Consider the following 14420-nt stretch of genomic DNA (forward strand, 5'->3'; position numbering starts at 1 on the left):
CTTGAATAGGTTGACTTTAGTAACTTTGCATATTTTGTGGTACAGTTTGAAATGGAAGGTTCTGTCATTTTTAAGAAACAAACACCTTGTAGAAGCTAATCTGTAGGTTGTTGAAAGCCAGCTCTGACATGTTATTTCCATGAGGATCCTAGTATAGATTAGTGCTGGTTAGGCAAAGGGAAATCCAGGAATGTTCCTTCAAACTCCAAAGTCCAAATGGACATTCTGTTCTCAGTGTTTCTGCTATTTGTGTGTTTGAAGCCATTTTTACCTTAAGTTTATGGGGATTGACCTTTTTATTTCTACTTCCTCATACTCCTCCCAACAAATTTCCTTTGCTGCCATAAAATGAAACTTTTAACATTTTGTTTATAATCATAACATTTTAAAATGGAAGGAACCTTAGCATTCATTATTGTTTCATTCTATCAATTTATGTACCCACTGAAATTAAAGCTAGTGATGAAGATACTGCTGGGACCAACATATTCTGAATTTTTACTAATGTTGTTCTTAATGTATCATAGTTCCTAGATGACTGTTAGGTGCTGTGACCTTCTTTGAAATTTTGCTATTTGCTATGTAAATGTGTATGAGAATCTGAGTTAGTTATGTAAAGCAATTGAAGAGTTTTATGTTTTTAATAGGAAATTCCGGTTAAATGAATACTTCCCAATAGTCTTGGAATTCTAAGAGGTTCAGTTATTCTTTATCTTTTATGTTATAGTCATATGGCAAGTCTATGGCTAATTTATGAAACTGAGCAAAAAGTTAAGGAGCTTTAACATTATAATTTGCACTTGCATTGTAAATCAAAGATTGTTTTTTGTTTTGAAATGTGGCAGACAAATAATCATTCCATTGTGTTTTACCTTTCAGTGTAACAACTTAGATTGATGACTTTCAGTTGCTTAGTTGTTCATTGTCTTATTTTCTGTAGTCATTAAGGTTGAATTAATAGGTGATTGCAGAAGGCTTTGAAGTCTCTTGTAGTGGATGAATAATCCCATGTGAATTGTGTTACATATTTAAAACCAAATGGTTGGTAAAAAATCAGAATATCCCCCCAGAACAGCTTCAAAAAGATAAGACTGATTTAGATGTTAAAGGCAATCTGTATAGAATTTTAAATAAATTTAAACCTATAACATAAAAGTTACATTTGGACAGAAATTCATAATTTTTAAACAGTTATAATGATGACCCAGACTTCAGTTTTGCATTGAATAATAACATATTTTGTATTAAATAATACTAAAATTATGAATATACTGTATGCAATATTATTGTCATCTAGTTTTTTTTTATCTTGTATTTTAAATAGATATCTGACAGAATCCTATGGAACAGGTCAAGATATTGATGATAGAATTGTTGAAGGTATTGTCAGTTTTTATTTTCTATTGTTAGGTGTATACTGAAATTAACTTAGAAGAAGCCTTTCAATGGCCTGGAATGTTCTTCTCTCAGAAATGCAGAAAACTTCCATCTGCTGCAAATCTTTGCTCAGACACTGTCTTCTCATTTACCTAATACCTGCTGTCTCTCTCCGCACTTCTGCCCCTGTAAGCACTAAGCAGGCAGGGATTTCTGTTTATATTTCATACTCCTAGAATAGTGCCCGATACATAGCATAAGTATTGATTGAATGAGTGAAAGAGATACAGGAAGCTCTTTGCTTTTCTGTATATTGTTTACTATAAAGAAGGAAAGAGAAAGAAGAGTTATTTGAGGTTATTAAGGTACCCTTTTTCAGAAAATTATCTTAACAGAAGTGTTCCCTTTGAAGGTAAGAATATGTGAATGGATCTCTTAAGCTGTCCATGCTTTTGCCTATGCCTTAGAAAGCTTCTTGCACCTCAGTTTGGAGAATCCTAGTCAAGGCCATCATCATATTGAATTTGTACCCTGCCTGTTCCACCATAACCCTTATCTGGTCTCCTCTCTTACATTCTTGCTTCTCTTTAATCCAGATCCAGTATGGAAATGGGAATAATCTCTTCTGTTTAAATCTTTTAACAGCTTCATATCTCTCTCATGATAATGCTCTTAAACCATAATGCCAGCTGTGGTGTTCTGTGTGGTCTGGCTCCTGCCTATTCTGTCCTAATCTTGAGTCTTGTTTCCTTAACTCCCTCATGCTTTATTTTAGGCCTCTCCATCTATTCTTTCTTTCCCCCTTCCTTAGTTTCCCCCACTAGGTACTCAGTACCACATTCGGGAGATACGGGAATAGGTAGAAAACCCAAAACATGAAAGCATTTGATGTTCCCACTCCAGAGGAACTAATACAGAAACCTTAAAGCAACAGAGGTCAACACGAGAAGGGGATCAGTAACCAGTGTAAAGATCAGTTAGAGTTGAATCAACCTGGGTTGTAACACATTTGTACATGCAAGCAATGCTGGAATCTCTCTGTATAGCTATCCTTATCTCAACTAGCAAAAATGCTTTGTCTTCTTATTATGCTTATGTCTTCTCTTCAACAAAATTAGAGATAAAGGCAGAACAGTTCTGCCTGGAAGCAAGGGGGGCAGGAAGGAGAGGGTGGAGGAAGGGGGAAAGGGAAGAAATGACCCAGTGTATGCACATATGAATAAGTGAATAAAAAAAAATAAAGTAAGAACCCATAACAACTGAAAAAAATTGAGTAAGCAAATAGAATATAATAAATTACGGTTTAAAAAATTTTTTTTACTAGCATATAATAGTTGTACAGAGGATACATTGTGATATTTACATATGTGCTTATAATATATCTTACTTAGATCTACCTCTCCATTGTTCTCCTTCCCCCCCTTGCTTAGAATAATTTCAACAGGTTTCAAATTCTTCTGTTTTCATATATGAATATAAAATACATCCACCACATTCACCCTTTCCTTATCCCCGCCGCAACACACTGGTACTCACCCCTGGACAGGAGTTATTTTTCCTTCCATCCCTTCATTTTTTAAAAAAGTGTATATTGATGGTCCAAGGGGGTTTTGCCTTGGTACTTCAAGCCTGTATATATCATGCTTTAATCAAATTAACCCCTCCCCTTAACTTACTCTTTCTCTATCGCCATGCTCCTCTAATACTCAGCCGCTTACAGCACATTGTATTATCTTCATCTATAGATGGGCTATTTCAATATTTCTCATCCTCTGATGTTTTCTTTTTCACTATCGCCTTCTATAGTCCCCTCAGACAGAACTCACTAATGCAATCTTACTTTCTCTTTCACTATATAAAAATATAAAATATTTTAGAAAAGTAAGTCAAACAGTAACTTTCTTACCTGTATTTTGTCACAAGATCTTTGGTTTTTTTTTTTTTTTTTTTTTTTTAATTTGTGATCAACACTCTTATAGGGCTGATGTGCTTGTTAAAACCTTGAACATTTAGGTAGTAATTTTTAAAGTTGGTGTAACTTAGTGACTTTTTGTAGTTCAGTTTTTCCTATAACATTTACATTTTCTTTTATATATTTTGAGTAATTTTTCTGTCTCCTACACTTGAGTATAGTACCTGAACATAGTGAGTAATCATTAAATATTTGTGGAATTTGACATTACTTAATAGTTTCTCCATGTTAATATTTTTGAGAATATTTACTCTAGCGTTTTTCCTATGGAGACATTTTATGCATATTATTTTGTAAGCTTCCTTCATGCTCACTTTTTGATGAAATATTTTCATTTTTTAATAGCTAATCCACTCTTAGAAGCTTTTGGAAATGCAAAGACTGTTCGCAACAATAATAGCAGTCGATTTGGAAAATTTGTAGAAATTCATTTCAATGAAAAGGTAAGTGAAAGTTACTTTTGAGATGTTTGGGAACATGTTATGTTTGGCGAATGTTTGTGAAAAACACAAGGATCTTATTAGAATTGGTGTTATACTTGAACTTATGGTAAATTTCTTTAAGTTTGTTACTTAATGGATTTTTAGTCATATATTATATTTAAAATTTTTTGAGACAGTGTCTTGCTCTGTAGCCCAGTTTGGCCTTGAACTTGAGATCCTCCTGCCTTACCCTCTTGAGTGCTGGAATTATAGGAAAGCACCACCGTGCCCAGCTTCTTTGTTATTTTAGATAGGACAGTATGTATTTCACTATTCCAAGAGCTCCTTTCACAATTTATAATGCAAGTACTGGATTTGACTATAGCATTGAGTATAAGTTTACATGTAGTTTTTTCCCCTATAATTTATTCTTTTGATGTTTTGATTAATATGTAATCATTGTACATAATTGTGGGATACATGCATATATATTCATATACATACATATATCTCTATCTGTCTATCTCACATACATACCAGATATACTGATTACATCAGGGTAATTAGTATTTCATCTTCATTCTTTACATTTGGTGCCTTTGAGCTTCTATCTTCTGGTTCTTAATAAATGATAGGATAGGTTATTGTGGACATCAGCATTGAGCTATAGTGCAAAGTCAATTCTGATCCTATAGCGCTTCTGATATGGATAGAGACTTGAAAATGTTTAAAATTAAGGATGCCCTCCATAAATACTCTAAGCTTATGTTTAGTTATCTGTTTTTATACCTATATTTGATGAATATTATAACCTTTTTGGTAGACACATTTATTAGAAAAGATAAATTTAGCATTGTTAATTTATACTTTGTCTTTAAACGCAAAAAATATATCTTTGTGTTTTTTTTTTTTTTTGTAGAGTTCAGTTGTTGGAGGATTTGTTTCACATTATCTCCTAGAGAAATCTAGGATCTGTGTTCAAGGCAAGGAGGAAAGGAATTATCATATCTTTTATAGACTGTGTGCTGGGGCTTCTGAAGATATTAGAGAAAAACTTCATTTGAGCTCCCCAGATAATTTTCGGGTAGGTTGGAAGAAAATAAATTTCATACAATGTTTGCAAATTGAATTGCTTCAGTCCTAAAACTTATTTTGGTGTGTTTGGATATCTAGTTTTGTACATACCTAGTTTACGTTGAATAAAATACACATGTCCTCAGTATGTATGGGTTCTGCTTCTGTGGCTTAAGCTCACTGTGAATTCAAAGTATCAGGAATGAAAAAGTTGCATTTGTATTGAATATTCCAGGCTTCTTGTGCTTGTTATTATTCCCTAAACAATAAAGTGTTACATCTTTGCATAACATTTACTTTGTATTAAGCAATCCAGAGATGAGTGAAAGTATATATGAGGATATGTATAGGTTATATACAAATACTGTGCCAAATACTATGAGGATTTGCAGATTTTGGTGTCTGGTATCCACAGGGGGGAGGGGTCAATGAACCAACCCCCCATGGGTTCCTGGGAATGACTATATAATGTATTAGGATGATGGCGGTAAAAAGGGGATCTCTACCGAGGTCGATTTCTGAGGTTATAATACAGGCTAAGCATCTCTGATGCAAAAACCTAAAATGCTAAACACTTAAATCAACTGGTACTCAACTGGAAAGCTTACACAAATACTCCAAGATTTAAAAAACTCCAAATTTCAAACCACTTACCACAAGTATTTTAGATAAGCAGTGCTCTACCACCTCTTTAACAGTAGATGAAACGCTGTGTAATGTGATAGGGAAAAGGGCAGATGTTAAACCCATACTGATTTCAACTCAATTAGAAATTTATAATAGTTCTGTACTACTAGCTTTAAAGTTACCTTTGACTTATCTGCAAGACAGTTTGACCACTGAATTAATGTTAGTAAGGAACACATGATTCCTTAATACATTTCAATAACAAGTATTTAGTGCTTGCCTGTTGGGTGCTAGACATTGTGCCAGGATTAAAATGATATGCAGTCCTTGTCTCTGAACAATTTAGAATGTGGTGGGAAATGTACCCAAAGTCTTACTGATGGGTTGAATAATGAGAAAGAGATACAGTGAATGCTGTGGCAGTTGGGAATTTAAAAAAGCTTAGTGGAAGAATTGAATACTTGGTAAGAATCTTTGGGCACTGATGGCTCACACCTGTAATCCTAGCTACTCAGGAGGCAGAGATCAGGAAGATCATGGTTCGAAGCCAGCCCGGGTGAAAAGTTCTTGAGACCCTATCTCGAAAATACCTAACGCAGAAAAAAAAGGCTGGTGGAGTGGCTCAAGGTGTAGGCCCTGAGTTCAAGCCCCAGTACCGCAAAACAAACAAACAAACAAACAAACAAACCTTGAGGTATTTCCAGTGTTAAGTAGTTGAAGAAAGATGTAAAAGGTATTCCTGGTAGATGCAGAAAATGAACAAAAGCAAGACAAGAAACATTCTTTTAGAAAGTGGTGGGAGGGAGACTGGAGAGCCAGCCAAGGTTTTTAAATACAAACACTATCAGAGCTGTGTTTTACTTTAGCTTTAATATGGAGGATGGCTTGAAGTGGGGAGAGGAGGAGAAGGATAGAAACTAAAATCATAAGTAGACTAGTTAGAAAACTATAGCTAGAGTTGAAGTAAGAGTAACTAAGGTACCTGAATTGCAACTGTAGCATGATGGAGGTAGGGTTGTATAATATATTGGAAAGTGACATTGATAACACTGGGATACTAAATGTAGTAGAGAAAGGGAAGAATCTAGAGTAATTTTCAAAAATTTGACTGTGGTAACTGAATGGATGTAAATGCTATGATGGGGACCTGGCATAAGGCTGTAACATTTAGTTTTGAGCCTATGGATCACCTAAGTGGAGATGTCTGGAAAACGATGGGGTATGTTAATCTCAAGATTGGAGTCTGTGGTGTTTAAAACAGTGGCCGTGAGTGGATGTGATTGTGTCGGGAGATGGCGTAATATAGAGAAGCATGTGCCAGCACCCAAATGCTGGAGCTGATAGGGATGGGGAGAGAAAGCACAGATGGAGTTGTGAGAACCACAAGACCTCAGAGAAGTTTCACGAAGTTGTGATTGGGATGATTAACGTAATTTACAAAATCTCAGCTAGAAAATAGTGTCCCTATATAGGGTAGATGGCAGTTAAGGAATGGGCGTAGGAAATTTAGTCCGTAGAAGGTTGTCCAAGTGATAATCCTCTTTTGGCAGGAGTCCTCCATTGGAGAGTCTGTGGACTTAATTATTGCTCTGTATATGTGTGCTCATTCACTGGGTTTTGCAGATAGCATCGCTTTCACTTCAAGCAGTTTTTTAGAAGAAAAATGTACAATTGGAAATTTTAAAACTTTATTGATTTTGCTTTATAAACGTATCTGTTTATATGCTTGTAGAACATCCAACCTTCTGTAGAACTCTCTAAATTAATTGAAATTTGAAGTTAGTTGCTCACCTAATCTTCATGAAAATGGAATAGGCATTGCTGTAGTTTGGTTTTTAGAAAAGGAATATAAGTTACTTATGAATCATGAATTATAATAATGACGATCTGGCTTTGTCAACACTTAATTGATAATAAAATGATGGGACTATTCTGATATTTATCTAGTATTTCTGTTTGCTTGGAGGCTTGGGAACATAATATTTCAGTATTTCAGAATTTATAGCCTTTCCTGGCACAATAATAGGCATCCTACAGGAGCACATACTGAAATTTATCAGAACAGTAGGTTTCTTGCCTCTGTGTTGTGAAACAGCAGGGATGATGGAGAGCAAGGGGGCACACTCTGTTGCCCTACATGTTCCTCTCTTGTGTTTGCATACAAACACGCCCCTTATCCCTTCCCCAAAGAATTCTGATTTAAAGCAACTTGGAAGTGTGTTGGTAATTTCATCAGGTTTTTCTGTAGTTAAGCCCCATAGTGATAACTGATCATGTTGTAAAAGCAAAGGAGAACCCTAGAGTACTTCCAAATTAGCTTGTACACAAGGAATTATAGAGATACATCTATTTGAAAACATTTGTGTAACTGCATGTGTATTTTAGGGAATAAAAAGTTAAAATGCTCACATTATTAAAACTTTTCTAATATTTTCACGTTTTATGGAAACATTTGGAATAGTCATGCAAAGATCCTTGAATATAAGGAAAGCTTGGATGGAATGACAGTGGATGGCAGGTGCAGTTGCAGCTTTCTAATTATAGAAAAGTTGGAAGAAATAAGTATCTTTGCTAGGTTATTTATTTATTTATTTATTTGTAGTGCTGGGGGTCAAACTTAGGGCCCAGTGGTGGCTAGGCAAGTAGTAGACCACTGAGCTGCTACCCCCACTGCCCAAGGGTTTTTAATTTGTTTTTGAGATAGAGTCTTATTCTACAGTCCAGGTTGGCTTCAAATTTTCAATTCTTTTGCCTCAGCCTCCCAAGTGCTGGGATTACAGGCATGCCACCAGCATGCACCATAGGTTTTAATGTTAGGTTCAGCTAATTTCTGTAAGTCAAATATTTGACCAAGCAATTAGAATGGTGAAATAAAACCCTAGAGAAAACACTTGTTTTGGCTCTACATGGTTAAGCTGTTATTACTCTACTAAATACAACAGCTCTTTTTTTTTTTTTTTTTTTGGAGATAGTTGAAAATGCTTGTTAGTTTTATTCCCTTTCTCTTTTTTTCTTTATTTCCTCAAAGATTCATGGGTAGAAAAACATGTCCACATCATTGTCTGATTTTGCTGTATCTCAGCAGTTAACTATAATGAAGGGGTAATGAAACATGCATCTAAAATATTAATTTGTCCCCAAATCACTAAATGCACTATAATTTTCTTCATATGTGTTTGGTTATAATTTATGCCAAGGAACAGTGGAATCATAGTGATAATGATTTTAGAGAAACTGAGATGTTCAGAATTTTTTCTATCTTCTATGTGCTTTTTTTCCTGAATCCTTTACAACAGATTCTCTTTGAAACCAATATATTACAGATTGAATATCCCTTATCTAGAATGCTTGTAACCAGACAGGTTTCAGATTTCGGAGTTTTTCATATTGTGGAATATTTGCATAGATTTTACCCTAATCTGAAAATCTAAAACCCCCAAATCTGAAAATGATTATGTCAATGCTCAAAAAGCTTTAGATTTTAGAGTATTTTGACTTCTGATTTTTGCGTCAGGAATGCTCAGCCTGAATTTTAGTCATACTCCTTCTCTTGTTCTGTGTATTTAAAACACAGCGCTTTTTTTCCTCCTGTGCATATGCTAGGAAAGTGCTCTTCCACTGAGCTATGGTACCATTCCTTGCATTTAGCTTTTAAAATGCTTTAGGAAGCAGTATAAATCATTGAGATAAGAAAAGCTAAAATTATTTGATCCATGAAACAAGTATTATGATTTACATATAGTCACTGTTAACTGTCAGTAAATGTGAGTCACATTTTGAAGAACTGAGTCTAAAAATCAGAAATTAGGAAATCTAGGCTAATACTTCTTAATTATTCTTAATTCAAAATATTACTTGAGTGCTGGCCATTTGGCTCAAGTGGTGGAGCACCTGCCTAACAAGCGCAAAGCCCTGAGTTCAAACCCCAGTGTAGCCAAAATATTGCTTGAAATATTCAACCACAATGTGTGTGCTTATTTGAAACTCCAAAACTTTAATGGGAAGGTGATTACTTACAGTTGTCTTCTATAGTACTTATATTATCAGCTGTATTTTAAAAGCAATGTTTGACACCTAACATTGATGTAAAATTGAAGAAAAGATGTAAATAAAGATGTAAAATTGTTGCCCTTTGAAAATAGAAAATTATAGTATTGATTTTTGTTTTAATCATTTAATTAAACTATTTTCAAGGATTAGGATTTTTAATAGCCCTAGTTTGACTAGGAGGAATCAAATGCTTATAAAATATAGAAGTACTGATTTTTATTGAAAGATTAATACTCAAATTAAGTTTAAGAACATTTTTGGTTAATACTAGGAACATTTATGGTTAATATTATTTGATATGGTGAATTTTCTTTTGTTTTGTTCCCCTGTGGATCATACATACTAATTATAACTTAAATTTCTTTGTTACAGTATTTAAACCGAGGATGCACTAGATACTTTGCTAACAAAGAAACTGACAAACAGATTTTACAGAACCGCAAAAGTCCTGAGGTATAGTAGACTACTTTTAAAAACTAAAATATTTGATGTAAAAAAAAAATATATATATTTTATTTTGGAGCCTAAATAAGATTTCTTACTTTTAGATTTATGTTTCAAAAATCTAATCATTTAAGTGTCTCTCTTAATACAATACTTTACCTCTGTTAGTATCTACAGAAGCAACTTGAGCCATAATACACTGCTTTTCTCTTGCTCTTTTTCCAGTTGTGAAGGTATTAAATTGCATCATCATCTTTTAGCATACTTACTTGTGTTTTACCCATTGAGATTAAATATATGCATTAGTCAGATTCCTGTTTTATTGATAAAATACCTGAGAAAATCAACTTAAAATAGGAAAGACTTGTCTACAGCCATACCACCCTGAATGTGCCCGATCTTGTCTAAAATAGGAAAGACTTATTTTGGCTCATGAGTTCAGGTTTCAGTCTGTGGTCACTTGACTCCATTGTTCCTGGGCCCTGGTGAGTCAGGACACCTCGGTAGGGGGATCATATGATAGAGCGAAGGTTCCCACCTCATGACGGCCAGAAAGAGACAGGGACAAAAGAGAGGAAGGGTTAGGGGCAGGGACAAGACACAGACCCCTGTGACCTGTTCCCTACAGCTGGGTCCCATCTTCTGAATTTCCAGTACCTCCCAGGAGCCTATCAAATGGATCAGTCTATTGATGAGCTCAGATCGGTCCGTTGATGATTCAGTGACCTTCAGAAAACCTATGTCTGAACACTGTTGCAAGTCTTCAACACATGAGCCTTTTGGGAACATTCAGATCCAAACCATAACAGTATAAAATGTGTTTGTTAATTTATTATCTACTTCAAGGCTGAAATAAGCTTTGAAAAGATAATAAATTAAGCATTCTTGTGAAAGGGTGCTTGTATATTACAGAATTGCTCTTTAAAACACCCGACTTCTGGAATGTATTATGAAGAGTTTTATATGTTGGTCTCATTAAGTTTGTTACAGTATTTCTAAAAATAATTAGATTATTCCATGCAGGACTATTTTAAAAAAACATTAAATCTCAAAAGATCTTCAATCTTTGTAAATTTTAATATGCAGTGTTTAAGTAGTAAGTGGTATTCAGTTGTATCTATACAAGTGGCTTTAATTATGCAAACTAAGTCAAGATTGTTCAAGACTCTAGTAAATCTTGCCTTTATTGATTTTATTAAAAGTTACATTAAGTATTTGATTGAACAAGTTTGTATTATAGTCAGTTTTTAATTTTTCTACACTGTGTCTGATATTTTGACTCCTTTCAGACTGAGTGAGATGAATTACATCTTAAATCTATTTATATATAAAAGAGAGCAAATAAAATTCCCACTATTTCAAATTTTAAGCAGATGAGTCCACAGTTAATTCTTACTTAATTTGATATTTTATCTATCATTTATATATCAGTTTAGGCACAGATGTGTGAATTATAAGTCATAAATTTTGTGTTATAGCTATATAACACATTACATTTATACATTAATATTTATTTTGTTATTTTCTTTTGTCTTGATAAGACTATATTTTTATAAGATACCATCAAAATGTAGGAGTTAAATTCTTTGCATTAAGATAACTAAGACATTTCCCAGGACATGACAGGTATCCTAAAGCAGGGAAAATATATATTTATAAATGTGAGTTTTTGGCATAGAAGAAACTTTGTAGGGAGGAAAGAAAGGTGGCACTTATTTCCAGGGTAGCATGCACTCTACCAAGGAAGAAATGCAAATTTCGTGATTGTAGATGAAGTATTCTTTGAAAGGAATCTTATTCACATCATTGAAACAGAATGTGTATGTGTATAATATACATATATATATATGTATATATGTAAACAATGAATTAATTTGTTTAAATTACTTTTTATGTTTTCTTCATCAGGAGGACGAGGTGACCATATTGACATTAAGCCTTTTGCCTAATTCCATTTGAATGTCTTTAAGTTGTGTGTGATTTTTAGGAGAATGCTGTATTTTTAGTCTGCTATAAAGCAAATATATTCATTAACATTTGATTAGAATTAACATTTGATTAGTTTTTAAATGAAGCAAGCCTTCAATTGCAAGACTAAAAATTGTGCATGATATTTGTTTTCTGTTAACTTGAGCTGCATGCGGTTGTTTCTTTTGCTTCTTTTTAAGAATAAAGTGGAATTTCATTTTCTAGACATTTTCCAGAAATTTCACACATAATTGAACATTTTAAAGAGTTTTGTTCTTGGAAAGACAGAACTTTAGCTGGGAAGCAGTTGTTTACTGGAAGAAAAAAATGTCTTCTGAGGCATCATTAATAGCAATTAATTCTGTTTCCTTATTTTAACTTTCCTTCTTCATTCTCAAGTTCTGGAAAATTCCTAGACCAGTTTTTCTATAATAAGTTATCCTTCTAGCTTCTGTAGGCCTTTCTTCTTTCCCTTTTCTGAGTTTATTATAGATCCTAACAGATGAATGCTTCAGATGCAAGTTCTTTTAAGAGAGAAAACAAATTTTCTCTTCATTTTTTTCTGAAATGTTTTAAGTCATTGCATAAATTCTTAGAGTAAGCCTAATGCTTATATCATGTGTGCTTTACATCACATATATATATATAAAACAAGATTAAAAAATATTTCTCAAGCCATTAAAATTGTATCATCCTAATATTTCACTCTGTTTAACATTGATGCATTTGGAGCTAGTTAACCTAGTGTCATGCTAATTTAAATTTATTTTTTTATCTTTTTGTTGCTTAACTTACTTTTAAGTGACAAATAAAAATTGCCTCTATTTGTAAAAAACTTTGGGGTATGATACATTTTAATAGGTCATACATTGTGGAAAATTAATCAGATTAACTAATATATCCATTACTGCCTCTACTCTTTTTGATCTGAAGAGGTGAAATAATTTTTACCATGGACATTCCCTCCTTTTTCACTGAATTTGTTTTTTATCTACTATCCTATAATTATAATGCTTTAGAATTAAAGTTAGAATTTTATTGCAAAATATCTCTTTCCATTCTTTCAATTGATACTTTTATTCAAATAACTGTCAATTCACGGGTAGTTGTGAGAGATAACAGAGAGAGATCGTGTGCACACATTCCCTACTCCAGCAGTTTTTTGAGTGTGTTATAATGCTTAGGTTTTTCTGTTGACAGATTTTTATTTTGCATGTTACATTCTATTGGTAAACCTGGTGTGGTAGTTTTAGTTTACTAAGGTAATATAAAGATCAGTTAACTGATGCCTTCTTGTTTTGCAGTATATTAAGGCAGGTTCCTTGAAAGATCCTCTGTTAGATGACCATGGAGATTTTATTAGGATGTGCACAGCCATGAAAAAAATCGGTTTGGATGATGAAGAAAAACTCGATCTGTTTCGAGTAGTAGCTGGTGTCCTCCACCTTGGAAATATTGATTTTGAGGAAGCTGGCAGCACTTCAGGTTTGTTCTTTTGTTGTTGTTTTTTAAGAGGAATATAATTAGATAGAATTTCTGTCATTTCTTAGACATGTGAGAAGTCAGTCTGCTTATGTGCACGTTTGTTACAGTTTCTAGAATATGCTGTGTTACAAGGTGACTCTGCCAAAGGAGGGATGTTACATTATATGCTTTGTTTTGAGCAAATTAGTAACTCTGACAAGTAGTAGGTTTATACTTAACTAGTTTCCAACTGATATTATACGTTTAATAATTACCATATTAATTGTCTATTATCCATTAATAGAGAATTTGAAATTTTTCTGACTTGTGGATCTAAACTTGGGTCAGTTAGTTAGGGCAATTAAATACATAAAGGCCTACGTACTTTACTAGTGGGAAGTGAAAACAAATGAAAACTTTCATTCTTACGGACGCTGAAGTAGACTTAAATGCCTGATGATAGTAACCTTTCAACTTTAGGGCTTCATTCTTTATGTAGTCTGACTTTGGCATAGTTCTAAATTTGATTTGTGTCCATGGGTCCAGATCACAGCCACCACCTGTTTTTGTCAATAAGATGTTCCTGGAGCACAGCTACCTCCCCACCTGTGAATTGTCTGCTGGTTTTCATGCTGCGGTGGGAGGGATGAGAAGCTGGGGCAGAGATGGCATGTCCTGCAAAGTCTGAAATGTTTACCTTGTGACCCATTAGGGAAAAAGATTTTTGACCCCTGCATTAAAACTTGTGTCAGATCTTACACCAAGTTAATATAGCATTCAGTAACATGGGCTTTGAGTCAGATCTCTGAGGCTCTCTGAGCTTGGTTTCTTCATTGGCAAAATGAAATCATTCATAAGAAATGCTTTTAAAATACACTATATAGCAATCTTGTACATGCAAAAAAGGAACACAAAAAAAATGAAAAAGACCATTTTAAAAAAGTATGTCAGGACTGGGGAGTATAGCTCAGTTGTAGAGACTTGCCTAGTATTCTTGAGGCCCTAAGTTTGATCCCTAACAC

General features: G+C 33.9%; 1 protein-coding gene across 10 annotated transcripts in view; it reads left to right on the top strand.

The window, feature by feature from the left end:
- The window catches only part of Myo6 (myosin VI), a 143265-nt gene that overhangs the window by 73215 nt on the left and 55630 nt on the right, over positions 1 to 14420 (top strand). For all 10 annotated transcript variants that reach the window (XM_074079497.1, XM_074079492.1, XM_074079506.1 and 7 more), the window contains 5 exons: positions 1325 to 1380; positions 3695 to 3792; positions 4691 to 4855; positions 9895 to 9975; positions 13239 to 13419. In XM_074079497.1, coding sequence (XP_073935598.1) covers positions 1325 to 1380; positions 3695 to 3792; positions 4691 to 4855; positions 9895 to 9975; positions 13239 to 13419 — 581 coding nt within the window. The remainder of the gene's footprint in view (positions 1 to 1324; positions 1381 to 3694; positions 3793 to 4690; positions 4856 to 9894; positions 9976 to 13238; positions 13420 to 14420) is intronic.

The sequence above is a fragment of the Castor canadensis genome, chromosome 1 (assembly GCF_047511655.1).
Source record: "Castor canadensis chromosome 1, mCasCan1.hap1v2, whole genome shotgun sequence".
Lineage (NCBI taxonomy): Eukaryota > Metazoa > Chordata > Mammalia > Rodentia > Castoridae > Castor > Castor canadensis.